Source organism: Myotis brandtii, unplaced genomic scaffold (genome assembly GCF_000412655.1).
Source record: "Myotis brandtii unplaced genomic scaffold, ASM41265v1 scaffold892, whole genome shotgun sequence".
NCBI lineage: Eukaryota > Metazoa > Chordata > Mammalia > Chiroptera > Vespertilionidae > Myotis > Myotis brandtii.
In genome coordinates this window covers 923882-950527 of record NW_005371656.1, presented here as the reverse complement: position 1 = coordinate 950527, position 26646 = coordinate 923882, and the positions used below count along the sequence as shown (strand labels likewise).

Genomic DNA, 26646 nt, shown 5'->3' with positions numbered 1-26646 from the left:
AGGACCCTGTGGGCACAGGCCTGGCTGACCAGCTGCTCGCAGGGCACTGGGGCTCACTGGGGCCTTTTCACCAGCATTTTCAAGGAGGACGGCTGGCCTCCGGGAGCAGGGCCTCAGGTCCAGGATCCCCTCCCACCGGGGTGGCCAAATCCGGCGCCTGCAGTGAGGGGCCCAGATGTGTGTGGGTACATCTAGGGTCCCGGAGAGAGAACAAGAATGGCCCTGGTGTGGGGACAGAGCTGTGGGGTGAGGTAAGGAAAATTCACCGACAGTCACGCCTCCTGTTTCCTTCTCATTTGGGGACCCACCTGAGTCAGAGAAAGAGAACTCACACCAGTCTCACTGGTCTCCCCTCAAATGGGGCCCAAGTTCCCGGGGCCAGCCTGGGGCTTACTCTTTATTAAGCTGAACCTAACCTTGGTCAGGGTGGAGGAGGCTGGAGCAGCAGGGCACACCCGTGGGAGTTGCCCTTCCTCTTGTGAGGTGTGGGCAATGGAGACCTGGGTTCAAATCCCAGCTCTCTTGCTGCCTGGCTGTGTAATCTTGGGCAAAGGATTCAGTCTCTCTGAGCCTCAGTTTATCTTCAAAACGGGGAACCTAATAGCTACGTCATGGGATTATTCTAAGGATTAAATGAGATAGTGTGTGTGAAGTGCCGGGCACTTGGCAGGCACTCATTATTACTATTATTCTCTCTATTCTTTGGAAAGGGGAAGACTCAGGTGCTGCTGCCCCAGGGGTCCTGGGAAGCAGACAGGGGCCAGGCAAGGGGTGAAGGTGAGAGTGAAGTCTCAGTAGGGGGCACTGGGAGACCCAGTCGCCTTCCAGCTGTGGCCTCATGGGGTGAGCAGCAGAAAGGAGAGCCCTCCCTCTCCCATCCTCCTTGCCCGGTGGGGTCCTCTGTTGGGAGGCCTGGAGCCCAGCAGTGAGTGTGGGGCCCTGGGGGGGGGGCCCTAGTGGCCGATGGAGAAGGCCCCTGAATCAGTGGACTGCTTCTCTTCCGGGGTCTGGTCGCTGGGGAACACTGGGTTGGCCGAGGCAGCGACCTTCAGCGTCGTCTCATTCACCTGCAGGCAGAAGGCTGGCATGAGGGTGCTCTGACTATGGGCAAGGACCCACTGGACAGACTCAGCAGTCGGGGCGCGCAGCCTGGTCTTTGGGGAGTTACAGCGTGTCTGTGTGATCCCAGGACTCCATCCATGCATCTCAAGGGAAGACAGAACCCAGAGCCAGCCCATAGCAGGATTTCCCTGCCCCATAAATGGAGAGGGGACGATGAGCGGCTGGGGCGGCAACAGCGACCACCCACAGTGCCCCCATGGTTCTCACAGAGCCCACAATTGGCCAAACACCCTCAGGTCTGGACCCCCAGTGTGCACTGAGGCCCAGTGAACTTCCCTTCAGAAGCCCCTTCAGAAGCCCCTTCAGAAGCCCCTGGACGGTGAGCCACTGAGAATCCCTGGGGCCCAGTGGCCCTCCCTGCCCTGTCTCGCTGCCTCTCCTGGACCCCACTCACCTCCTCAAACTTCTTGGCTTTGTATTGGTCGGCCCCCTTGAGGAAGTTGAGCAGGATGATGTCACAGAGGACAGTCCCCTGGGGGAGGAAAGGAGGGCAGGCCTTGAGCTGCCGGGCCCTGGGCAGCACTGGCCTGGGGGCGGGGCTGTGTCTGCGTCTCCGCCCCCACCTTTTTGGGGAGGCCCAGGAACTTGTACCAGGCCAGACTCCTGCAGATGGGAGGCTGCTGAGGAGGCAGTGAGCTCCCCATGACTGCAGGGGACAAAGCAGGGCCCAGCTGAGCAGGGAGGTGGTGCAGGAGACGGAAGCACCTGGCAAGAGGCTGGGCTTTCCAGTCTAGGCTGAAGCAGGGCTTACCTGGGTTCAGTTCCCTGTCCACACCTGCCAGCAGGGGCCTCACCCTGACTGGCCACCAGTCAGAGCCTGGCGGGGCTGAACTCACCACTCCCACAGAGGTGAAGGCTGCCACGGAGCTGATGATGGTGGGGATGATGTTGAACTTGCCTGCCTGTGTGCACAAAGACCAAGGCGAGTGGGCGGAGTCCACAGGGCAGGGGTGAGGCCAGAGAGACCTTGGAGCAGCAGGCCCCACCCCTTCATGGTGCAGGTATGGAGACAGGAGGTGTGAGCAGTTGAGGGTCTCAGAGCTGGTCAGCAGCAGGACCCTGCCCCTCACCCCTGCCCAGGAGCCTTCTCCGGGCCCAGGGTTGGTCTGAATTTCCTCCCCTGTCCACCCACCTGCCCAGCCCAAGGACTCACGTTCCCGTACACCAGCACGTCGAAGCGGATGCCAAAAGCCTTTAGGAGTGTGCGGTACTCGCTGCCATTCTCCAACTTGTAGTACTTGGCAAACCTGGAGGTCAGAGGCAAAGGTGGGTCCCACTGTGGGCTCCTGCCTGAACCTACGGGGTCCTCGGGAGCCTACGACCGTCACTTACTGCGCAGCCCTTACAGATGGTTTGGTGGGACACCTGCCATGGTCCAACCTGTGTCTGAGTCTCCGCCCCCAGGTTAGCCAACCCCCTTCACAGGCAGCATCTTGGGGGGCTGGTTAAAAAGACAGCTTCTCAGGCCCCACCCTGAACCCAGGAATCAGCATCCCTGTGGGTGGGGCTCAGGACTCTTCCTTTTATTTTTATTTTTTTAAATATATTTTATTGATTTTTTTACAGAGAGGAAGAGAGAGGGATAGAGAGTTAGAAACATCGATGAGAGAGAAACATCGATCAGCTGCCTCCTGCACACCCGCTACTGGGGATGTGCCCTCAACCAAGGTACATGACCTTGACTGGAATCGAACCTGGGATCCTTCAGTCCACAGGCCGACACTCTATCCACTGAGCCAAACCGGTTAGGGCAGGACTCTTCCTTTTAAATAACTTCCCTCAATAATTCTGACGTGTGCGAACGTTTGAGCCAGGACTCCATGCTTCCTCAGTTATATCTGCTTGGGTGGCCCAGGGCCCGGCCTTCTCCCCTCTCTGCAGGTTTCTCAGCTTGACTGGGTTCGAAGCCAGGCTCTGCCACTTACCAACTTCCTAATCCTAAGACACAAAGGCTTGAAGAAGAGGGGTTAGACCAGTGATGGCGAACCTATGACACGCGAACTCATTTTTTGGGTTGATTTTTCTTTGTTAAATGGCATTTAAATATATAAAATAAATATCAAAAATATGTATTTGTTTTACTATGGTTGCAAATGTCAAAAAATTTCTATATGTGACACGGCACCAGAGTTAAGTTAGGGTTTTTCAAAATGCTGACACGCTGAGCTCAGAAGGTTTGCCATCACTGGGCTAGACCATCTTCATGAACAATTAGGGTCTGGGGGTGGCGGCAGAGAGCATCACAGACCAAGTACATGGTCTGAATTCAAGTTGCACCAGCAGGAGAAGGGGAAGGACCCCAGAGAGGAAGTCGTTTCTAGAAAGATGAGGAGGTCCAAGAACACGACCCTCCAAGGAGGCCTCGCAGGAGATTTTAAGGAAGTTTGCAAAAGCAGCATCAGGCCCGGGCGGGAGACTGCGGGAAGCCCTCACTGGCTTTCACGTTGGCCTGAGCCTAAATATGGACCCTCACCACCTCCACACCCGCCATGGACAGAGCACCAAAAGGGTGCAAACCTATGAGCATCTCCTCAATGTCAGGGAGCAGACTCCGGTGACCCACTTTATAGATGAGGAGACTGGTGGGAGGCAACACTGACAACTCCAAAGGCCCTGCTCTTTTATTTTTAATTTTTATTGACTTCAGAGAGGAAGGGAGAGAAAGAAAGAAACATCAATGATGAGAGCCTGCAACCTGGGCATGTACCCTGATGGGGAATCAAACCGTGACCTCCTGGTTCATAGGCCAACACGCAACCATTGAGCCACACTGGCTGGGCAAAGGCCCTGCTCTTAACCTGAACACTCCTGCCTCTGACGCCCAGGGGCGGCCCTGATGCCAGACCTCAGAGTCCTTCTGCGCTCTGTGCCCCGCCTCCCTCCGCTGGAGAATCCAGGCCTGGACGAAGATCGTGTGTGGGGAAGAGTCCCCGCTGTCTGGGCTGTGGCAGAGGAAGCCCGTGGGCACGGGGCAGGGGTGGGAGGGCGAGTGGCTGAGGTCTGGGGCAGGGCGGAGGCCGGGACTGCGTCCTGTCCCGAGGTCTGCGTTCCTGGCCATGGGCTGCAGCCACGAAAGATGCTCCGCCATCGCCTGGGAGAGCAGAAAGCCGGCATCCTGGGCACTGCCTCTCCCAGCGAGGGCTGGCTAAATTTATCTCGGGAAGGAATGTGGAGGGAACAGGGAGAAGAACCAAAGCGGACTTGGCTTTTCTCCAGCACCTGCCTTCCAAGAGGCAGGACGCCTGATAAGATCATTATCTCATCCACCACCCACCCTCGGAGGAGGCTTGGCAGGGCCCGCTCTCTTCTGGGGCGGGAGGGAGAGTGAACCCCGAGCCGGAGGCAGGGGGCCGGCCGCAGAAGAAGGGCCCAGGAGTCCTGACTTCTGCACTCCAGAGCGGCCGGTGGGGGTCCCAGAATGTGGCCCGACCGTGGGGCAGAGACTGGGCGATCACGGGGCTGGGATACCTTCCCTCTTGGCATGCGGCTGGGCCACGTGTTCTAGCCCCTCGCATCTAGCTGGGGCCCCACCTCAGAGAGTTCTTGCCAAAGGGGAGGTGCGGTATGTAACCTCTGGGCCCACAGGTGTCAGAGCGAACCCTCCTCATCCTCCCTTTCCTCATGGCTAGTTGCTCAAGAGCCAGGGGAGCAGTCAGGGTGTAGGGGCGACTGAGTCAGTAGGTGGCAGGAGCCCAGACCCCTGAAGGCTCCTGAGCACTCCGCCCCCACTGGTCCCCGGTGCACTGTGCCAGGAGCACATACTAGCCACTGAGATGGGTTGTTTGTTACCGCGGTGAGCAATGTTTAACCACTTGCAAACTCCTGTGATTTTATAGCCAGGAAGCCCGAGTTAGAGGATGAGTTAAAACTGGGGAGTCATTGAAGATAGAGAGAATTCCAATGATGCTACAGTCCTATGAGGCTAAGAAAGTCCTAGGAGGTCTGGGTGTGGCCCCACGGTGTTTTTAACAAGCTTGTGACTCCACGCAAGTCACTCAACCTCCTGAGCTTTTTCTCTCAACTGAGAAGTAAGAGTGAGGAAGGCCAGACGAGACAGTGTCCAGATAGCGTAATTAAAGCAAGATCTAGTAATGCTTAAAGCAGGTCCTAAGATCAAGATAAAGTGGACTCATAACATCTACAATTTCCTTAACTATCACACCTCCTGCCTCCCGGCGATAATAGTATTAGAAACAATAACAGACAATGTATATATCGATTGGGTGCTTACTATGTGCCTGGCATTGTGTTATGTGCTCAATGCCAAGTAACTAACTCATTTAATACTCATAGCAACACCAAGGAACTTAGTGCCGTGATTCCCATTTACAGAGGAGTCACCAGGATCAGAGAGGTTAAGCAACTTGTCTAAGGTCACAACAGCAATAGTCAAGTGAGCGGAGCTGGGATTCGAACTCAGGAGGTCCTGTTCAACCGCCCAGACTCTTAGCCTGCATTTCAGACTGTTCTTTTTGATGCCCGATTTCTGTCCAGTCCTGGCTCATTTCTTTCCGTTCTCTAGCTGAGGGCCCCCTTTTGCACCTGCAGGGTGGGGCTCTCCACCCAGAATCCCTGGCCTGAAAAGGCGAAAGGCTGAGCTACACCTGCCCGGGCCAGATTTCTCCTAAATCCTCTGATTCCTACCTCTCCGGCTTTGGTTTTCTTGGTTGAGAGATGGGGTCAGTGAGAAGGACACCACCGTTCCGAACCTTGGTTTGAAGTACAGGGCCCCTCCCAACCTGGCCCAGTCCACTCCCCTAGCCTCCTCTGCAGAACGCCCTGCCCTGCCCCTCCAGTGCCAGCCACACAACCTGCCTTCCTCTATCTCCTGCACCCGCTTCCTAGACACAGACTTCTGGGCCTCTGCCTATGCTGTTCCCCTCCTCCCCTCTTCCCCCTTGCAAACTCCTATTCATCCGTCAGGGTCCTGCTCAGTGACTTCTGATTCTTTCAAGATTTAAACAAATATTTTGAGCACAGCCACTGTATGCCAGGCACTGTGCCAGGCACTGCTGATACACCGGCAAGCTCTGCTCTCATGAGAGGGAGAGAAATATTAATCGCACCATCCATGAGTAGCTCAAATTAGACTTCAGGGCTGGGAAGGAGAGGAGCACCTTTCTCAGAGCACAGCCCAGGAAGGCATTTGACCGAGGCTGGTGGGTCAGGGAAGGCTTCGTGTGAAATAACTCTAAAGCTGAGACTTGAGGGTGGAGAGTTAAAGGTAAGAAGCTCAGGCCCTCTCAGGGGAAGGCACAGTGAAAAGGGGAGGCAGGAAGTGTACTGGTCTGGGAGGATGGAGATGCGTGGAAGAGGAAGTATCTGGTGGTGTGTCTCTTCCCAATTCCACATGCAGTGATTTCACACTTGCAGCTTGAAACTGTCCACAGTGGAATATTTACACCACAGAAATCGGCAAACACACTACAGAGTAAAGTGCTTTCTTCCTTTCTCCAGAGAGCCGGTTTCTGGTTTCCCAGCACCAAGGCTGTGAAATGCCTCCGGGCTACCTTTCCTGTCGGGGAGGATGTGAGGATCCGGGCCTCTCCTACGGTCCCTGCCACACCAGACTACAGGTGATAATTTGGACTTTTGACTGCGAGCCAGCTCCCAGGGCCCCTCTTTGCCCAAGGGCCCAGCGCAGGGAATGCTTGCCGGAGGAATAAATGTTTTCAGAGATTCCAGACACCTCCCAGATTAGCCGCCGGGTTTCCTCCCCCTGCCTCTGGCTGCCCCAAATTCTCCCTGCTCTTCAGGTGGAGCTAGTCTACAGGAGCGAACCACATGCTTTTCTCTTCCAAATAGAAAACATCTGGATCCAGCAGCTGGCTGCATGGGAAAGTAGGTGCTACTGGTTCCCGCCATGGGGAACCAGCCCTGTGGAGGGGGACTGGGGAAAACGCAGGGACAGCTGTATGTGGAGCCCTTACTCCTGCTAAGCGGCTAGAGGCTTCCACACCCATCATTTCATTTGGGCCCCAACAACTCAGTGGGGGAGCTGGTGGCTTAGGGCTTTGAAATGAGGCAGTCTGGCCTTGGATCCAGGTTTTGCCACTGAACTCCTCTACATAACCTGGGGCAAATCACTTCACCTCTGCTTCTCGGTTTCCCCAAATGTGAAAGGGAGAAAGAAGATGGTACTAGCTGAAGGGTGGATTCAGTGTGGCTGGGGGAGGGCTGAGTTGGGGGGCACCGAGCTTTCAGTACATTATCTAGTGGTCAGCAGGCAACAGTCAGACTTTCCAGGCCTGAGAGAAGCACAGCAGGGATCAGAACTCGGGCCCCTGGAATCCTAAGCCCCTGCCCACCCCCTGCTGCTTCCTGCATTGCCTAATTACCTCCAGCGACAGGGAACTCACTACCTGTATGAGCAGCCCACTTTCAGCTTTGGGTGGTTCCCACCGTTAGAAGCGCTTCCCCACGCTGAGCTGACATTTGCAGCAGGCGGCAGCCCTACACGTTTGCTGAATGGAGAAGGGTTTTTATCACGATGTACAAATCCCTCGGAAACTCTCAGACATCTGTTTAGGAACGATCCCATAGAGTGGTGGCAATTCCTTCCCAAAGCAGGGACACGTAACTGTTACAGCAGCAGGGAAAACAGCAACACGCTTGGAGGATCCGGGTTGGACTTGCGAGGGAAAACTTGGGCCTGGAATTTGGGTTTCTAAGCGAAGGAGGTGGTGTTCTCAGCAGAGCTTTTTGCCTGGTGGGGAATCATTCTGCCAGCCGAAATATACTTTTACAGTTGATTTTCTACTGATGGGAAAATATCTCCTTGGCAGACTCATTGCATGGGGGTTGGGCAGCATCCCTGAGCAAGCTGGGACTCCTCCTGGTAGAGAAGGGCCCAAGCCATATTTATTTACTCATATTCTAAGACCCTAATCAACCTCAAGACAGACATTCTGAAAATGGTTTGTTGTCGATCCTTTTTTAAAAACACGTATTATCATTCATTTATCTTTCACAAGGCAGGAAAAGGTCAATGGAAACAGGGCTGGAAGATGTACCTGAGAGCCAGGTTACTAGCTGTCTACTCCAGTGAGTAATCTTTTTGGCCTCAGTTTCCTCATCTGTAAAATGGGGGCAACCACACCTGTCCTAGCAGGATATTTGTGGTTGTGACCCAGGCCCTGGAGCCAGGCCTTCCGGATTTGGATTCCGGCTCCAGCATTATTTGCTGTGTGGCCTTGGGCACATACATGAAGCCTCTGAGCTTCCAATTTCCAGCTATGAAATTCTCCCTCTTCACTCGATTAATAATCCACCAAGAGCACTTGCTAAGTCCTGGGCTCACTGATAAGTGCTCAGGGAGTGTTAGCCAATATTTTCTGCCAATAATGTTGGTCCTTGTGAGGACTCAATAGCCATCCTATATAATAAGAGGTAAAATGCAAATTAACCCTCACACCCTCACAAGATGGCTGCCTATTACCAGGCCAGCAGGGGGGTTAGTGAGGGACGACCAAACGACTGAATAGCAGGCTGCGTGGGGCGATCAGGGTGGCAGGGGGAGCAGTTGGGGGCAACCTGGCCAGCAGCAGGGGGCACTTAGGGGTGACCAGGCTGGCAGGGGGGTACTTAGGGGCAATCAGGCCAGAACGCAGAGGCAGTGAAGGGCGACCAGATAGACAGGCAGGTGAGCAATTAGGAACCAGAGGTCCAGGACTGTGAGAGGGATGTCTGACTGCCGGTTTAGGCCCGATCCTGGCAATCATACATCCCCCAAGGGGTCCCAGATTGGAGAGGGTGCAGGCTGGGCTGAGGGGACCCCCCCCCTGCATGAATTTCGTGCACCGGGCCTCTAGTAAAGGTATAAAGGGCTGTATAAATTCAAGCTCATGCTAATTACACCCCACTGTACCCTAAAGGAAGCAAAGAGGAAAACAGATCATGGAGAACTGACGCAAAAGTGCCCCAGGCAAGAGGGCCTTCCGGGGGGGCTTCTGTGGTGATGAGGGAGGTGTCTGCTCTAACGCATCTCCATGGCTCCCGGGAGGAGAAAAACCCAGATTGAGGGAGGGATGATCAAAGCCGAGGACACGCTTCGATCCAGTCTCTGTCGATTGGCCTAAGATCTCGCGGATCGGCACGTTTCCGCATGGAAGCCGCTCAGCTGCCAAGTCTCAGCTTCGTGAAAGCTGCTGCGGGTACATTTCCAACATGGAACACTCACCACAAACTCCTCCAGCACGAGGAGCAGCGAGCAGCTGAGTGCCAGCAGACACCAGGGGAGGAGAGCCAGGAACGACGGTGCCTTTTAGGAGCAACGCTGTCCTAGGGACCCTCAGGAGCACCAGGAGTCCGACACTGCTGAGCGCACCGTTTTGCTTCTCTCTCCTCATCCCAGCAGTCACTACCGGGTTTATGTGCTCGAGCTGCCTCTTTTTTTTCTTTGCTAGTGATATGCTGGTGGGAGGTTTGCTAGAAGCAATGGCTGTAGGACAGGTTCCTGGGTCTGAGTCCTGATGAACCTCTTAATTGGGCTCTGTAGTCTTGGGCAAGTTTCCAAATCTCTCTCTGCCTACTGAGGGGTGTGGGCGGGGTGGGTGATGAGCTGCCAATCCTGTCAGAAATAGGTGTGAAAGGGCGCGAGGGGCCCTTAACCTGAGGCCCAGGGATAGGCTTTCAAAGGTCTTCAAAGTCTCGGAATTCTATGCCACATAAATAAATATTAAATAGATATGCAGAGAAGGAAACGGACCACACTGCTTGGGATGCTGATTTCCTGCAAGGGAGCAGCCAGCAGTGAAGCCGGTTTCCAGGCCATTACTTTATCTACCCATTTGTCTTAGGGTTCTCACTCTGAGGATGCATTTACATCCTATTTGTAGAAATAAAGTATCCTTTAACCAAAGAAATTGCCTGCAACGTTGCTCAAGGCTATGTATACATGCCTTTTCCTTGGACAATCAACGGTGTGGTGAGGTGAGTGCTGCTTCAAAAGTTAACAAAGGGCTGTGATTTCACGCAGGAAAGTTGGTAGGCCTGGTACTGGACACCAGTGCTCCTCCCTTCCCTCCCCACCCTGCCCTGGGCTGCCTCGGCCTGCTGCCTGGCTTCTGGCTGCTGAGGGGGCATGGCTGGGTCATTGTTCTCCTCAGGCTGCTGTGTCCTATCTCTGTCTCCGGTTCCGGCTTCCTGTCCTCGCCCCTTCAGACCCGGGCCCCAGGCACTGCAGGATCCTTTGTGGTATCCCTGCACCCTCCCAGCAGCACTCCCTGTATTAAACTCTCCTCAAATTACCCAATTTGCATGTGCCATCTGTTTCCTGCTGGGACCCTGACTGATACAGTATTTTTAATTTGTCTTTGTACCATCTCTGCCTATACACTCACACCCACACACATCTATTCACTGACATACTCAGGCACGCGCACACACGCACGCACACATTCAGTCACTCACTGACACATACCCACACTCACACTCACTCACCCACAGACACTCACCCTCACTCACAAACTCATACGCGATACTCACACACGACAGTGCCAGCGCCCAGCTCTGGGGAGTGGGGTGCTCTGGTAAACTGAGGGCCCCCTCTGTGTGGCAGGAACTGACCCCTGCAGGAACACTAACACTGGGGTGCCTGTCACCCTCGCACCATTGAACTGGTGACTCTGGCCAGTTCTTATTTTCAAAAATGCTGCCCTTTGCCCACTGCTAAGCCAGACGAACGCACCAACTGCACAATCTCAAGGTACTTGGAAAGAGGCTTCTTAAAAATACCAAGTTAAAAATCACACACCCACAAATAAGCTAAAGCAGCCCCTGGAGTCTTTAGCCATGCAGAACAGACTTCGGAGTAAAATAACATCTTTCCAGCAAATTTTAGGGCGGTAGGGACAGACGAAAACCTTCAGATCACATAAACGAAGGTAAGTTTAGATGGACAGCGACAGGTACTTTGGGTGGGGGTTGAAGGGAGACACATTTTGGCTCAATACAAGGTCATCTTGACAAGAATGGGAGGCCATCCGATGACGGACAGGCCATCTTGTGAAGTGGTCCCTTGTCTAGGGCTGCTTTGCAGAGAGACGGATGTAGGCACTGGGAGCAAATGGCCTCTTAGGCTACTCTAAGATGCACCCGTGACCTTGGGCACATCACTGCCCCTTTGAAGTTTCTACTTCCTCATCTGTAGAATGACCGCCTCTCCGTCTAGGTGTCTCCAAGGGGTTCTCAACAGCTAGAGCTTCTCTAAATCTCGGATTCTGCAGGCGAAGAGCCTCCAAAAATGGGGGTGGGGTTTGGAAAGGAGCCGCAGAAGTAATTAGTGATGGAAATGCGAGTCTCTAGCTGCCTCTGGATGTCTGAGTTTGCATATTAAACAAGGCTGAATCTTGGCTGAAGGATTCCATTCCCTCCAGAGCAAAAGGCAACAAACTGTAGGACAGGATGGCAAGACGTTGAAAAAAACCGGGCCCCTGTCAGAGAGGCAGAGGAATTTGTTTGGGAGACAAAAGGCCAGGCTGTGTCCTGTGGCCCCCCCAGAAGCTAGTCGCTCGCCCACGAGCACATAGGCCTACATTTCTGAGGATTAACACGTGCCCATGTCCCTAGCCTTCCTGGCTGGGGTGGACATCATTCCAGAAAATACGTCTGTATGCAGGCTCCCACGCTTACTGGCTCTGTGACATTGGGAAACATAGTTAGGTCTGCACACCTCACTTTTCTCTCCTATGAAGTGGGGGAGGGATTGTAGCGCCTCCCTGTGGAGAGTGGGGGTGGTGAACAATGAACCAAAGTGCACAGACACTTCGCACACGGTGCCCAGTATCATTCCTACCTACAGGGAGCTTGTGGGATTCTCAGGAGCTGCATACTTTGTACCCATCCCAGGAACTGCCCTGTGCCCACGCTGACCCTGGCTGTGGCCCTTTTCCTCCCTCTCAGGATTCAGAAAGGAGGCCCTATGTGGGCTCCTAGCTTAGCCTTGGGTGTCCGTGTAGCTTGAAGACAGCATGAAGGTGAGTGGGTAGACACCCAAGGGAGTGACTTCAAGGAGCTTGGGCAGAGCCCTCTGATTGCCAAGGCCATCAGATACTCCCCACACCAGTGCTATTCCTCTGGGAAGCCCTTTAAACCACAGGATCAAATTGGGCAGCTTCACCCCCTCATATTCTGGCTGGAGGTCTTTGGTGTGGAGGCCACACCCCTCAGACGGTTCCCCTAGTCCCCCAGGGATTTATGTTCGCAGGATCCTTAGAGATCTCTGACCTGTCTCTCCAAAGACAAGCTTGCGTAGGACCCGTCTGCCTCACGTCCTGCTGTGCCTAGGCGAGGTGTGCGTGCATTCGTGAGTGTGAGTGTAAGTGTGTGTGTGTGTGTGTGTGTGTGTGTGTGTGTACCACGGCACACTACATTGGAGACAAAGAACTCCAAACCAATTCTTTAAATGAAAGACATTGCTCTAAAGCTGTGTGACACCACTAGCCGGGGTCTTCCCAATAGTTATTCCCTTCATAAGCTTTCCTGCCAAGTAAGTTATTTGCAGGATTGAAGAATTCCCAATGGCCAGGGGGAAGTTGCGAAGATGAAAACTTGCAGTTTAGATCATGAGAATTTTATTAATATGTTTCTATTTTAAGCTATCATATGAAATCCTTTGTATTGATTTCAGTGTGATGTACCCGACTGAATAAATATGCCAATTTCTGCGAGGGAGCCAAACAGTATTTTTAAACTACTTTAAAATATGTGTTGTTTCCTATGATTTTTTAAAGTTGGGAGTTGATTATGAAAGCACTTTCAATTTTTTTAAAAAACATTCTTCTTTCCAGAGATTACACATGCATATGTTAAACGATTACAGAGAAAGCTTAATGGAATGGATAATTACCTTTTCAAGCTACAGATAAAGGTAAAAAAAAAAAAAGGTGAAATGATTTTTTTGGGCTTATGTATGTCATTATATTGTGAAATACCACTACAACAAAGGAAATTTGAGTAGCAATTCCTTGAACATATAGATGTAGTATGTTCTTATAGGGATTGTCCCCTAATCACTGCCTACTTAGCTAATTAGCCTGTTTGGTGTATAACACAGAGTCCTGAGGGCCCTGCCAGAAACGTCAGGATCTTCAAAAATTAAGAGAAAAACAGAACAGAGAGCTAAAGCTTTTCAGACACTGGCTGATAGGCTCCTGGAGATAACGATACCATTGCCCTTTCACGGATGGGAAAGGAGGGGGAGGGGAGAAGGTCAAGGGTTTGCTCAAGGGCTTTCAGCTGGTTCCCAGTAGCTTCTCCCGGGTTCTTCTCTTTCCCTGTCTGCAAAGTGGGAGAGGGCGAGGGGGGCCTCTTGTGTCTCAAGGCCTTTGGGAATATCAATGAGATGCTACTAGAGACTGGCCTGAGTTCCTCTTCGAAAGGCACTGAAGAACGAATGCCCACTGTAACTGCTACTTGTGACTCCAGTGACATTTCCTGGTTCTGGACAGAAATACAAAATTTCCATCTTGGAAGATGATACCAGCTATTGCCCTTGCTCTGCGGAGCGAGAACCCTTAGAAAATGTAGGCGCAGAAGAAGGGATGGGGCTGCCTGGGCGTGGCCTCGGCACCTTCCGGCCTCAGAGCCAGAGCGGAAAAACGAACTCAGCATCACAGAACCCAACACTTCAGGAGACCCTGGCCATCTGGCCTCACCGCCCACCGCCGGCGCGAATCCTCCCTGCGGCCGGAGCCATGATCTCACCGGATGGCCTGTCTGTCTCCGACAGCTGCCCGTTGGAAAGTCCTGCCTCATTTTGAACAGAAACCTTGTGGGGGGAACATGGGCCCTTTTCCTGCAAATACGCGTTGTTTCTTCAGATGCAGTTTTTGTTTTTTTAAACATATTTCACCGATTTTTTTTTTTTTTTACAGAGAGAAAGGGAGAGGAATTGGGAGTTAGAAACATCAATGAGAGAGAAACATCGATCAGCTGCCCCCTGCACACCCCCACACTGGGGATGTGCCCGCAACCAAGGTACATGCCCTTGACCGGAATCGAACCTGGGACCCTTCAGTCCGCAGGCCGACGCTCTATCCACTGGGCCAAACCAGTGAGGGCCGGATGCAGTTTTTAGAACGGCCCTTGCCTCTTTGCCCTGATGCCCCTGATTACCTGAAGTTGTAGCCTGGGGAGACGCTGCTCTTCTCAGAAACGCTGTCGAGCCGGGTGAAGGAGTATTTGGGGATGCACTGCTCCCAGGCCTTGTCCAGGTCGCACACCCAGCCGATCTTAATGCCCAGAACCCCGCCCTGCAGAAAGGGGGCAGGCGTGAGCCTCCCGCAGCCCTCAGGTGCCCCTCATCGGGGTGGGGGTGGGGAGCACCACCAATAAGACACGTGAGTGCTCTGCATGCTCAGGTGGAGGGCGCAGGTGGCGAGAACGAAGAGGGAGGTGCCATCCCGTGTTGCTGAGGAGGGAAGTACCGTGGCTCAGGGCGAGCCCCAGGGGCGCTAAATCCTGCTTTTGGTGTCGTCAGCCCCTCACCTACAACACGGGAGGAAGTGGCACCGATCCAATGTCCAGAGCCCCAGGCCTCGCTGTGTGCAGGTGACGTGAGTAACTGGAATGGGAACGGGCCTTGGGGGGAAGGGTGAGGGGGCAAGACCTCCCAGGACAGGTGGCAGGACTGGGATGCTTCCACCAGGGGGCACTGCCTCGCCGCTGCTCCGCTGGCCCATCACCCCGCCCGCCCAAGGGTCCCCAGGTCCTCACCGTGCTGGCCAGTTTGGCAAAATCCTGCCCCGCAAACTTGACCACATCCCCCACCCGCAGGATGGGGCAGAAGGGGGCCTTGTCAGGGTGGAAGCGGCAGGTCTTCATGTCGGCGGCGGTCAGATTGGGCAGGAGGTTTCCCCTGGGAAGGGAGGAGGGAAGGAGAGAGGCCAGGCCCAGGGTCAAGGTGGAGACAGGCCTCCCTCCACAAGGCTCTCTCCAGCCTGCCCGAGCCCCAGGGCCCTTCTGCGCGCCCAGGCGGGGGGCCTCACCGCTGTCCCTGCATCCTTCTCCTGTCACCCTCTCTCCCATCTCAGGGTCGTGAGTGCTCGTGTCTAATGTCCCCCTCCCAGGCCGGGGTGGTGGTGGTGGGGGGGCTGGCAGAGACACTGGCCCGAGTCCACCTGAGCCTCAGTGGTCAGGGCTGGTGGGGAGACCTGGCTGGGAGATGGGAGTCAGGAGCCCCCGGAGATGGGGAGAAAGTGGGGAGAACCCCATGGTGACCGGCATCGCCTCCCCTCTGAGAACGAGGGGTGGGAGCACTGCCTCTGGGCTTCAGGGAGGAGCGAGGACTCACTTCTCAAAGTTGAAGAGGGGGAAACGGATGCTGTTCTTGATGAAAATAGTGAAGTTCTCGGCTTCCATCATGACAGGCCTGTGTGAGCACAGAAGGAAGGGGCAGGGCAGCAGGGAGCCCTCACCAGGGGCCACCCTCGCTGGTGGACATCGCCCAACGGGCATGTGGCCCGGGCCTCTCCGGTCTGAGGGTCAGAGGACGGGAGTGGCAGGTGAGCCGAGCTGGGGGGAAGCTGGACACTACAGGGGGTGGGGGCCCACAAGACCCCCTGCAAGCTCAGAGGTGCCGGGCGCCCCACGGTGGCCCAGGGGCGCCTGGGTGGGGCTCTCTTCCCGCCGGGCGCAGGCCCTCACCTTTCCACCGTGTCCACCTCGGCAGGGCACCAGCCCTGGATCTCACAGGTGCGGAGCTCGGAGCTGTAATTCACGCAGCGGCCCGTGAGGATCCCTGCGAGGGCGGGGACAGTGCTGTGTGCTTGTCTGGCCCTTTGCCACGCCCTTCCCCCACCCCACCCCTCCTCATCGGAGACGCCCCCAAATACACACACACACACATACACACACACACACACACACACACACACAGGGACCCTGCAGGCGGACGGAAAGGACAGGCAGGGCAAGAGAGGTCCCCGGTGGCACGTTGGCCCCGCAGAGCTCTCCCTGACCCTCCCAGCCCTAGGCAAGCCTCGGGAGGTGACCCCTCCTCTCACAGGTCCCAGGCCCCCAGTCACAGCAGGCTGCTCCTTGCCTCCGAGGCTTTGCTGACTGTTCTTTCTGCCTAGAATGCCTCCTTCAAAGCCCCTCTGTCCTGCCAAATCCTTCCGTCCCACAGGGCCCATCTCAAATGTCACCGCCTCTAGGAAGCCATTTGGGACCCATCTCTTCCTTCCCCTGGCTCCTCCTTGACATCACTCACCACCTCATGGCACAGCTGTCACCCCCATCCCTGGACTGGGAACTCCTCTGGGGTCCCATACCACTTGGGGTTGTGAGGGGGTGGGGAAGGGGCTCCACTCACCCCCACTCGGGAATCGCTCGGGCCCGCACTGGCTGTCTGATACACAGCGGTACTTGTCCTCGCTCTGAGGGGAGACAGGTCCACGGGTGGGTGAAGGGCCCCGGGCCGGCCTGGGTGAGCCCCTCGGTGCCCACTGCCTCCCCAGCCGGGGGCCTCCGGGGGGTGGAGGTCGGTCCCAGGACTGGGCTCCAAGGCTGGACCTAGGACCTCTGCTTACACCCACGCCCCTCCCTGCCACCACTGCCCTCCAGCGGCTTCTTCCTTGACCAGCTTCACCCAACCTCCCTCCCCCGCCTCACCTCTGGGCAGAACCCTTGCATCTGGTTTTCAGTGACGATCATCTTGGTGATGATGACAAAGACGGAGGTGCCCTTGGGAGAAGAAGGAGAGGAAAACGCAACAGTGCCAGTTCGTGAGGCAGGGACTCTTGTTATCCCCACTCTACATAGGGGGAAACCGGGGCTCTTGCTGATTGGGCCAAGGTCACAGGTTAATAAAGGCAGACATGGGCTCCAAAACCAGGCCCTTCCAATACCCCCTGGCCCCTCGCGCTCCCTCTGTGTGTCCTCCTGATCACAGGACAGGTTGTGGCAGAACAAGAGGATGCCCGGTGCTGACTCAGGAGGGTAACCCCCCTCCCCCAGCCACGGCTCTGGGTCACGGATGCACAGGGTCTCCCCGCCAACCTGCCCAGGTCTGGGCGTCGACACAGCCACTTGCCGTAGGGGGGCCATACCTGGGGTGGTGTCACATAGTCAGACACATCCATGACTCTGTTGGCGTAGCGTCCAAAGCCCTTCACCTTGGTTACCACGGAGGACTCAATGGATGTGTCCCGCACCTGGTACGCCTTCTCGTGCAAGAAAACCCACCTGGGCAGAGAGCGGGGTGGAGAGCAAGAGAGAAGGGTGTAGGCTCATCAGACAGAGGCTGGAGGGGTCGCCTTCCTGCTGACATGGACCACGGGGCCTGGCAGGGGAGGCCTGTGTGTGTGGGGGGCGGGGGAGGGGGGCTTCACAGTGAGCTCTGGCTTGGCTTAGACCACTGTTCTCCATCCTTCCCCCATTTCCTGCTGAAGGAGCATTTTTAGACTTTTCCCCCTAATCGTCCTCCCTCCATGAAATTTTAATACTCTTCATATCAATTTACATACTATATGTATATTTGCACTTTACACATAAAAAGAGACTTTTTTTATTCTTCAGAAACCAATCCTCACCCCTTGAGGGTGCTATCACCCCGCTGAGAACGCATTATCTATCGTTCCTGCGGATGACAGAGGCCTCCTCCCCGGCAGGAACCTGAGACAGAAGGAGCAGAGGCTCCTTGCCTCCGACTCTTTGCATGGAGGCTTTGTGCATGGCTGCATCCTAAGTGCCCGCACACAGCAGGTGTTAGTGAACAAGTCGATGCAGATGCTTGGGAACTGGGCACCTGGCAGAGTCTCCATCTGTGCGAGCCTCAGGTGAGGAGGGAGGAGTGAGGGAGGGGCAGCGGCTGAGCCTTTACCTGGCAGGTGGGCGGAGTTGGGCTGGGAGGGAGGAGCCTCTAATCTTATTCCTTGGATTGTGCTGCCACCTAGTGGGCATTTAACTGCATTGCCTTCTTTTTGCTACTTCCAGCCATTATGGGATCAGGGAGGGACCCTTGCCTTCTTCCATTCCCACCTGCCTCCCCAGCAGCAAGAAGGGCCTGCAGACCACTCTTGCTTCTGCGTTTCTGTGAGGTGCCCGCCTTTCCGTTAGTAATCACCCCCCACCGCCCTCAAGGCTCAAGCCACTCGGCCTCACTAACCACGCTTCCAGCAGGAGGCGCACTGGGGGGCAGATGCTGTTCCCCGGCCCATTGCACAGGTGAGAAAACCTCACCCCATGTGCTTGGGAAATGCCGCACACTCTCGGTTTTGGAGAAACGTGGTGACGTCTTGTGGAATCCAGGGGCGTGCTTTTGGGAACACTGGATTAGGGTCACTTTCTCATGCTCACCAGGGTGGCACAAGACGAGGATGAGCGCAAGGAGCGGGAGACGGTGTAGGGCAGAGAAGACCAATCTGGGGGCTGGGAAGCGGAGGGCAGCGCGTGCGATGACCCGAGGACTTCATAACGAGGGCTGAGGACTTCAAGCCCAGGAGCTTTCTCACCCCGAGAGTGGGCTGGGGGCTGGGGTGGGAGGCGGTGAGCGCCACAGGCCTGGGAAGTCTCAAGGAGACGGGGATGCCCACCTCCCGGGGAGGGGTTGGATTGGGGGCCTCTGGAATGCCCTGATGCTGGGAGATGCCAGGGGGTGAGTCACTTGTGGGATGGGCACCTGCCCTCCAGGCTGACATTTGCTAGTGGCTGCTTGTTCAGCTGTTGGTGAGAGGGTTCCGAGGAACCCCCACGCCAGGCCTCTCTCAGGGGCCGGAATTCTGTGCGCTCTCTAGAGCGGGAGAGGAAGGCTGGGGGCCCAGCCAGCGCTGGCAGGCGGCGCCCAACCTGTCACCTGTCTCATGGTCACGGCCTTACAGAGGCCCATCCTGATGAACGCCTGTTGAGAGCTGTCTGCCTGCCTGTAAGACGCTCTATGAACACCACGCCCCTGCGGAAGACCAGGGAGCCGTGAGCTGGGCTTCCTTGGCACTTCTATCTTTTTCCTCTTGGAAGGGAAGTGGGTGTTCATCAAGATCTCACAAGGGAGCGTGGCTCACGTAGAAATCTAATCGCCGGCTCGTGCCCCAGCAGAGGGGGTGGGGGTGGGGGGGTGGAGCACCTTCCAGAAACCTGTCCAAAATGAGCATCCTTGCTCGTGGCTGGGGGCCCTGCAGAGTGGAGGAGGGAGGTCGCGGGCCCCAGCTCTCTGCTCCCAGCCAACAGCGGTTGTACTACTGTGTGCTCACCCCCCGCCCCCAACCTCAGTGCTTGGCCATGGGATGGAGACATCGCTGAGCGTCAATCTAATGAAATGGTTTCCTGACATGCACCCCGCCTTCCATCCCCGTTTTTAAAGTTTGGGAACATTTGCCGACGAGAAGCCAAGTTCAGATGGTCAATACCACGTCATCAGCCCAGCACGCTACATGCCGTCCACGTGCAGGACTCACCGAGGCCTTGCCACCAGCCCACCACACGGCTTCGTTATTACCATCACGCCACAAATAAGGGAGCCTGTATGTGGGTTCCAGCCCCGGCGGGCTGCTCACAATGGCCTCACCACAGGGTCTCCAGCTGTGTCCGGGGTCAGGACCTGGCCGCAGCTGGCCCCTGACCTGGACCCTGGTCCTTGTCCAGGGAAAGCACCTCCCAGCATAGGCGCATCTCCAGAGGCTGGGAGGAGCAACTGACCAATCTCTCCTTCCCCGGCCCCTCCTTCCCCAGGGCTCCTTCCTGTGCCCAGTGGGGAGGAGCGGCCACAGCAGGTTTCTCTCTGCTGTTAAATAACAGGCAGAAGAATTTCAGTGGCCCCGTGGGGCCTGGGCGTCAGCGGGGCAGCTCGAACGCGGGGGTGCTTCATTTCCAGAACGGAGGGCTGCGTGGGTCCCTGGGGGCCAGGGCTCAGGCGATGGGGCAGGACCGAGCCTCTCGTTCCTGGCATTGACTCGGCTGCTCTGACTTATTTTTTCTTGTGTTCCTGGTTTATTATTTATAGAGCGGAAGGCGGGTGGCAGCTCCTTGGCAGGTGGGGTGTGCAGGGAGGAGGCCAGGGAGTGGGTGTGAGGAGGGTGTGCTGTGTGTGCCGGAGGACGGAGGACGGGGTCTCTCCGGGAGCCGGGAGCCGGGAGCTGGGCTGAGGGAAAGGGGGAGGCGTGATGGGGGGCCTGTGCGATAATGACAGTTACTATCTATTACCTAGTCACCCAACGCTGGCGACGAACAGACACGGGTTACCTCCCCTCACCATTGCTCCCCAGGAGAGGCATTCCTGAACCCATTTTCCAGATACAGCGACGGAGACTTGGAGACGTGAAATGACCTGTCTGCACCCCACCTCTGGTGTCAGAGGGAGGCTTCTAACCAGGTGTCCCACGTCCCCTAGTCTCGCCATCATAAGGCTGCGGTGAGGCGAGAGGGGACACATGAAAACCACTGCTCTCTCTAAACCTGTAAGATGGGGTTCCAGCAGGTCTTCCCACAGTATTGTCACCTAGTGCTTGTCACCTAGTCAACAGGGTGCCTCGGGGTGCTTCCTTGGGTGAGAGGATGGGGTGGGGGCCAAGGAGGTGGAATTCCAGCCCCTTTCTTAACTAGAGCGCCTCCCCATTTTAATGGCTTTATGTGCTGTGCTTCTACATAAGATTTGAAATGAGGCAGATCAGACTCTTCATTTGAAATGAAGCAAAGAGGTTGGCTGTGCAAATAATGAGCTTGTGGATCAGGCCTTGAGGGGGGTGGGGTGGAGGTGGGGGTGGGGAGAGGACAGGAGAGCAGGCCTGCTATTGGGCCAGAGGTACCATCAGCCACCACAGGTCCTTCCGATGGCGATGGCGGGAGCATCAAAGGGCTGGGATTCCCCTCCCCGCTAGTTTGCGAAAACCAGCCTAAGGCCAGGCACTGGCCAGTGTTTATGGGAACTCAGGCCTCAGGGATCTCCCATTCCCTCCTCAGGTCTTCACGGGATCCAGAAAAGAGGTTGGCTCTTAGGAAGTCCCACCCCATAGAGGAGACTGGATTACCACCTGGGCCCAGGAAAGACAGTGGGAGAAATGCCAGGCAGGTCCTGGCCTCTCTGTGCACCTGGGCTGGGTAGAGAAACCAGTGATGAAGTGGTGTCAATCACAGACTGAGGCCAGGGGCGGGGGTGAGAGCACGCGTGGAGACGATTAGGTGGTGTGTTGCCGTGAGTGCTTAGGAGAAATGGTTGGCTCATGTCACACAGGTCCTAGGTAAGGTTGTGCATCTGGTCTACCCGACGAGCATACAGTGGAAGAAGCGAGCATTAAGCATTAACATCACAGCATTACAAATCCTTTCAAATTCTATTGAGGCCAAGTCACAGTCATCTCTCTCCATTGCCCACCTGTTAACACATTTTCCTGCATCCACTCCTACCTATTCCAATCCCTTGGCATATCAGCCACCAGAGTGGTCTTCTCAATTCATATTTCATCATGTCTGTCTGTTGCTCTCAATCCCGACGAGCATACAGTGGAAGAAGCGAGCATTAAGCATTAACATCACAGCATTACAAATCCTTTCAAATTCTATTGAGGCCAAGTCACAGTCATCTCTCTCCATTGCCCACCTGTTAACACATTTTCCTGCATCCACTCCTACCTATTCCAATCCCTTGGCATATCAGCCACCATTCTCAATTTCTCAATTCATATTTCATCATGTCTGTCTGTTGCTCTCAATCTCTCTCAATCACACACACACACACACACACACACACACACACACACACTCTAGAATGTTTCAGTAGCTTCCCTTCCATTCCTCTTCTGTAAAAAGGAAAGACCGGAGGTGTCTGAGGTCTGGGATCCACTTGGGATCCTGCCTCCACCTTACACCCCCCTCCCCTTGCTCCTCCTGCTCCAGCCACAGAGACCTTCTTTTCTTCTCCCCATTAGCCAGGCCCGTTCCCTTTGTAGAGCTGGGCTTCTCTGCCTTGAACTCTCTCCCTTCCCTGGGTTGCTCCGACTCGTCCTTCAGGTCTGGCTTGAATGCCGCATCTGCAGAAAACCTTCCTTAGCTCCCTGACCAAGTCCAGTGCCTACATACTAGCTGCTATCCTAGCACTGTGTCTCTTCTTTCAACCCTGAACCCCCACTGAAATTTTGTATTTGTTTGCAGAGATTATTTGATTAGTGCCCATCTCTTGCACTGTAGGCTCCATGAGGGTGAGGACTGTTGTCTGTGTTTGCCCACTGTTCCAGCCTCGGTGCACAATGCCTGGCATGAAGAGACGCTCAATCACTTTGTGCTAAATTAATGGAATCAGGAAATCCTAATGGTGCATGGGCTCATGTGCACAGAGATGGGGCTCAGGCGGGGATTGGGAGGGGGGAGAGCTGGGCTGCGGAGTGCACCCGACGATGCAAATGGAAGGAGCTGCTCTGGGGGGAGCTGTCAGGCTGGGAGATGAATGGGGTTGGATACCAAGACGCCATCTCGTGCTGGCACCAACAGGCCAGGCTCCAGCTCCAGGGGTGGTCGGCGCATCAGACCAGACGGGGCAGTGGGGTGCTGAGCAGGCTGGTCCAGGAGCTGGCTGCCTCTACCCACCACCTCCTGCCAGGAGCCAACAGAGCCGGGCCAGGCTGGGAATGTGCTGAGGCAGCTTTGGGCCCCCGCCTGGACCATCATACCATCGTGTGGCTACGTGTAAACAGTCACAGCATCACACGTGCACGTGAACACGAACCTTTCGGAACCAACTTTGAGCCAGGCACCGGAGATGCCGACGTGAACCATTTGCAAACATCTCACAAAACCTCAAACGTGGAAGGGAGCGTCGAGGGCACTCAATCCGAGCCCAGAGCTTGAGTCCCTTCGCTAGTGTTCCTGTGCGCAGCCTTGCCTACAACATCTGTATGCCCGGAGCTTCCTGGCTCTCAGAAGCCCACGGAGCCCAAATCCCTTAGTCCCTGTCTTCCCACCTGTCCACGCACACCCTCCCACTTCTGCGACCTTCAGCAAGGAGGCCCCTCACCCGCAGCTCCGGCCGCACGCACCCAGGAGGTCTCCTTCCACTCGCTTGAATGGACTCACGGCAGCCGGCAGTGGCTGGCTGTGTCTCACACACAGACCCATTGTCTCAAAGAACAGCATGAACTAGAGACCTGCACACCAGGAAAGTAAACCCTCGAAGTTCTGACCTGTATTTCCTGGGGCCCACCAGCGTGTGCGAAGGACCATGAGAAATGTGTTTCCTCTCTGGCCATCCTGTGTTCCTCGGCCTTTTGTGCATGTGTGTTGTGTGCTTATGTGTGTGGGTGTGTGTGTCTCTGTGTGAGTGTGTCTGTGTCTGTGTGAGTATGAGTGGGTATGTCTGTGTGTCTCTCTCTGGGTGTGTGAGTGTGTATGTCTGGGCGTGTGTGAATGGGGGGGGTGCCTCAAAGAAGTGGGGGCGGAGAGGGGTGTTTAGACCTCGCTGGCTCTTAAGTATCTCCCAGGATGGGTTATACAGTACAAAGTCAGGTAGAAGTAGGGAATTTACAAAGCGGAGTATTTCTGGCTTCGTGAAGAGGGACACCTCACCATATTCAGAAAAGTCACTTTTCTCCTAAAAAACTCTTCCCTGGAATGTCATTGGTGCCTATGTTCCTCCCTCTCTCCTAAGGGAAAGATCCCCCTGCCTAGTCTGACCCTCCCAGAGCAAGGGTTTCTCCCCTTTCTAGCTCCTCTCCCCCCATGCCAGGAGGGGAGCCCTCATTCTAAAGCGGGTGCAGTTCTCTCCTTCCCACCTCGAAATCACGCTGTCACCATCTCCCTTGTTTCAGTGTCTTCTGTCCCCTTCTGTCCCCCTTGTCTTCTTGCGGCCCCAAAGAGTTGACTGAGGTCAGTGGAAAGATGTGTCAGGGGGTCTGGTCTGCCTGCTCTCTGGTTGAGGGTGGGGATGAGAGAAGGGAGAGGGGAGATGGTCCCCTGGGACCTCTCCTGGTGGAGAGTGGTGCCAGGGCAAGGACTCCCCTTGGGGTGTGTGCCTACAGACCACTCTCCAACTGTGGATTCACTGGAGGGAAAACCCATCCTGGGACCAGATCCCCGATGAGGGCGGCAGAGGCTGGCCCTTGAGACACACCTCCACCAAACAGACTGTTTCCCCAAGAGAGGAGAAAGAAGCTGAGGAAGCTGGACAGCACCACCGAGGGGAGAAGGGGGCCAGGACACCGGGCAGCCCTCCCCTCCTGGGACCTGAAGGGCCTCAGACTCACCCCACAAAGTAGGAGATGATGAGAAGCTGAACTGCCCGGTTGATGATCCCAATGGTCCAGCTCTTCACAACCACAGACTTGGTGGTCTCGTAGGTGAAGAAATCTGACATGCAGTTCATCCTGAGAGCGTGCTCATGGACCGCTCAGAGGGACCCAGTGGTGGCTGCGGGAGGCAGAGGTCCTCAGACTGGGAGACGGGGATCAAGGAGGCCTGGAGGGGGCAGTTTAGAGGGGCTTGCGGAATGGGGAGCCTGCTCCTTTAAGTCAGGCAACCCTAGCCCAGAGCCCAGGCTCTCTCTGCTCTTGACGCTCTGGGCTGCCAAGAGTCCAAGGCCAGGGCGGGGGACCCCTTTTTGTTCGTCTCCACCCCACTCCCCTGTGATGTCACAGCAGGGGTGGGGTCTCCAATCCCTGGCTCCTGATTGCCTGCGATCCAGCTGGCGAGGGCCCTCTGGGACTCATGCTTTATCTGCACTCTGGCTACGGTTCTATTCCATTCTCTATGCTGCATCCTCAGCCCAGCTCACCAGCTGCTTTATGCTCTCCTGAAAGCCCCTCGCAATGGCCCATCCCCCAGCCACCTAATAACCTCCCTATAGGAGTACCCCCTTCACTCCAGTCTTCCTAAGCCACTCAGTTCTGCAGCCAGCCCCCACCCCCACCCCCATTCCATAGTTGCCTCTAATAGAATGGGTCAGGGGAGGGGTCTCAAACAGCTCTCTTGTTCTCCCTGGAGGGAGTAAGGAATCGCAGTTCACGTTTCTAACTCAAGTTGGCAGTGGCTGAAGCTCTACATGTAGAATAGCATTATCAAGTGTTTTTTTTGTTGTTATTGTTTTATTTTACTGTCAGTTTACTTATCTGAATCATTTGTTAGATTGTATGCTCCTGGAAGGCTGGTAATGTTTCCATCTTGTTCACCAGTTTCCTTAAATCCTAGAACTCTGTTGGCGCTCAATATGTATTTATTTATTTATAAATATATTTTTATTGGTTTCAGAGAGGGAGAGGGGAGAGAACATCAATGATGAAATTTTTAAAAAATATATTTTTATTGTTTTTAGAAAGGAAAGGAGAGGGAGAGAGAGAGAGAGAGAGAAACATCAATGATGAGAAAGAATCATTGATCGGCTGCCTCCTGCACGCCCCCTACTGCGGATGGAGCCTGCAATCCGGGCATGTGCCCTTGACTCGAATCCAACCTAGGACCCTGTGGTCCGCAGGCCGACACTCTACCCACGGAGCCAAACCAGCTAGAGCTCAGTATGTATTTATGGAATCCAGTTGAACAACGTTGCTAGTGCTGCAAAGGCCATTCCCCAGAGGGCAAAGCCACGAGTTCAGGGAGCAATGGTGCATACCCTCGGTCTCGCACCCGGGGACTGAGCCACCAAGCTGGTCTAACTGCTTTAAGACGGATTGTCAGAGACATCTTGAGTTTGAATATGCTGTCCCCTGTCTTCATGTGGACACATTACCAATCATTCCGGATGTACAGTCATGTGCTTATGACAGAAGAGAACTGGACTGGGTTTGGGTTCTAAGCTCTGGCTTTGCTCCCAACTCGCTGAGACCCTGGTCGACTCCTCTTCGGGCCTCAGCCTTCCCACCTGCAAAAGGAGGTTGGAGCAGACAAAGTCAGACGTGCCTTCCAGGTCTGGCCCGCTTTGGTTTCCAAGATGCATCCTAGGACTACAGGCGGGGCATGGCTCCGGCACTCTCAGGCTGATGCGGTTTCACACCAGTTTTGGCTCCAAGGTGCATCTGACGCCAGCACTTGAACTTGGCACCAGCCTCTTCTGGGCGATCCATACATTGTGGTTAGAGAAGTGAGGCTTTTGGGCGCAGACAGTGAACTCATCTCCAAAAGGATCCAATCCCATGTGATCCCGGGGATAGCAGGGCTGTCGCGGCGACACCAACACCCGCGCTCTCTGCGCCGCCAGTGGGAGGCGTCATTTCTCTCCACAAGTCAAAGTATTTTTCTTCTTGGCCCACAGACTTCCTTCCACTCCACAAAAACCACGATTGTGCAGAAGAGAGGGGCCCACGTCCATCTAACACACGCATCTGTGGAAAGTCCGCTAAAGGAAAACTACACTTTTTCTCATTAGAAGCTGGTCCTTCGCTGAAGCAGTGCCTGTAGTTTTTAAACAGCCCTACGCGTTCCCATTTCCTAGTCCGACGCCAAGCGGTTGGGACTTCCTCGCCGCCCGGCTGCGCTCAGGTCCTCCAGACCCGCCGACGCTCTATGTGACCGCCTCGCAGGCCGGCCGGGCCCGCGCCTCTCTAGCCAGCTCGTCCTCTCTATGGTTCGGAGACAGCTTCCGGTGGCGGGACGCTGGGCGGCGCACGCGGG

The 26646-nt window shown here is 55.3% G+C and overlaps 1 protein-coding gene across 1 annotated transcript; it reads right to left on the bottom strand.

Annotated features, from left to right (window-relative positions):
- P2RX3 (purinergic receptor P2X, ligand gated ion channel, 3) lies at nt 1–24600 on the bottom strand. The gene is made up of 12 exons (XM_005885097.2): nt 24288–24600; nt 17172–17307; nt 16735–16806; nt 16436–16499; nt 15769–15862; nt 15416–15493; nt 14839–14980; nt 14239–14375; nt 2276–2369; nt 1959–2024; nt 1517–1594; nt 1–1067 (listed from the first exon to the last, which is right to left on the bottom strand). Exons 1-12 carry the CDS (start codon nt 24404–24406, stop codon nt 954–956), a joined length of 1194 nt encoding a protein of 397 aa, XP_005885159.1. The 5' UTR covers nt 24407–24600; the 3' UTR covers nt 1–953.
- Nucleotides 24601–26646: the final 2046 nt, after the last annotated feature.

Bases quoted from the DNA above. Each gene is read 5' to 3' on its own strand.
- P2RX3 (XM_005885097.2), bottom strand. From the start codon at position 24,406: ATGAACTGCATGTCAGATTTCTTCACCTACGAGACCACCAAGTCTGTG. The intron at 15,494-15,768 runs GTGAGGGCCTGC...GTGCTCACACAG, and splicing joins GAGGTGGACACGGTGGAAAG to GCCTGTCATGATGGAAGCCG. The intron at 14,376-14,838 runs GTGAGGACCTGG...CCCTTTCTGCAG, and splicing joins TTGCCAAACTGGCCAGCACG to GGCGGGGTTCTGGGCATTAA.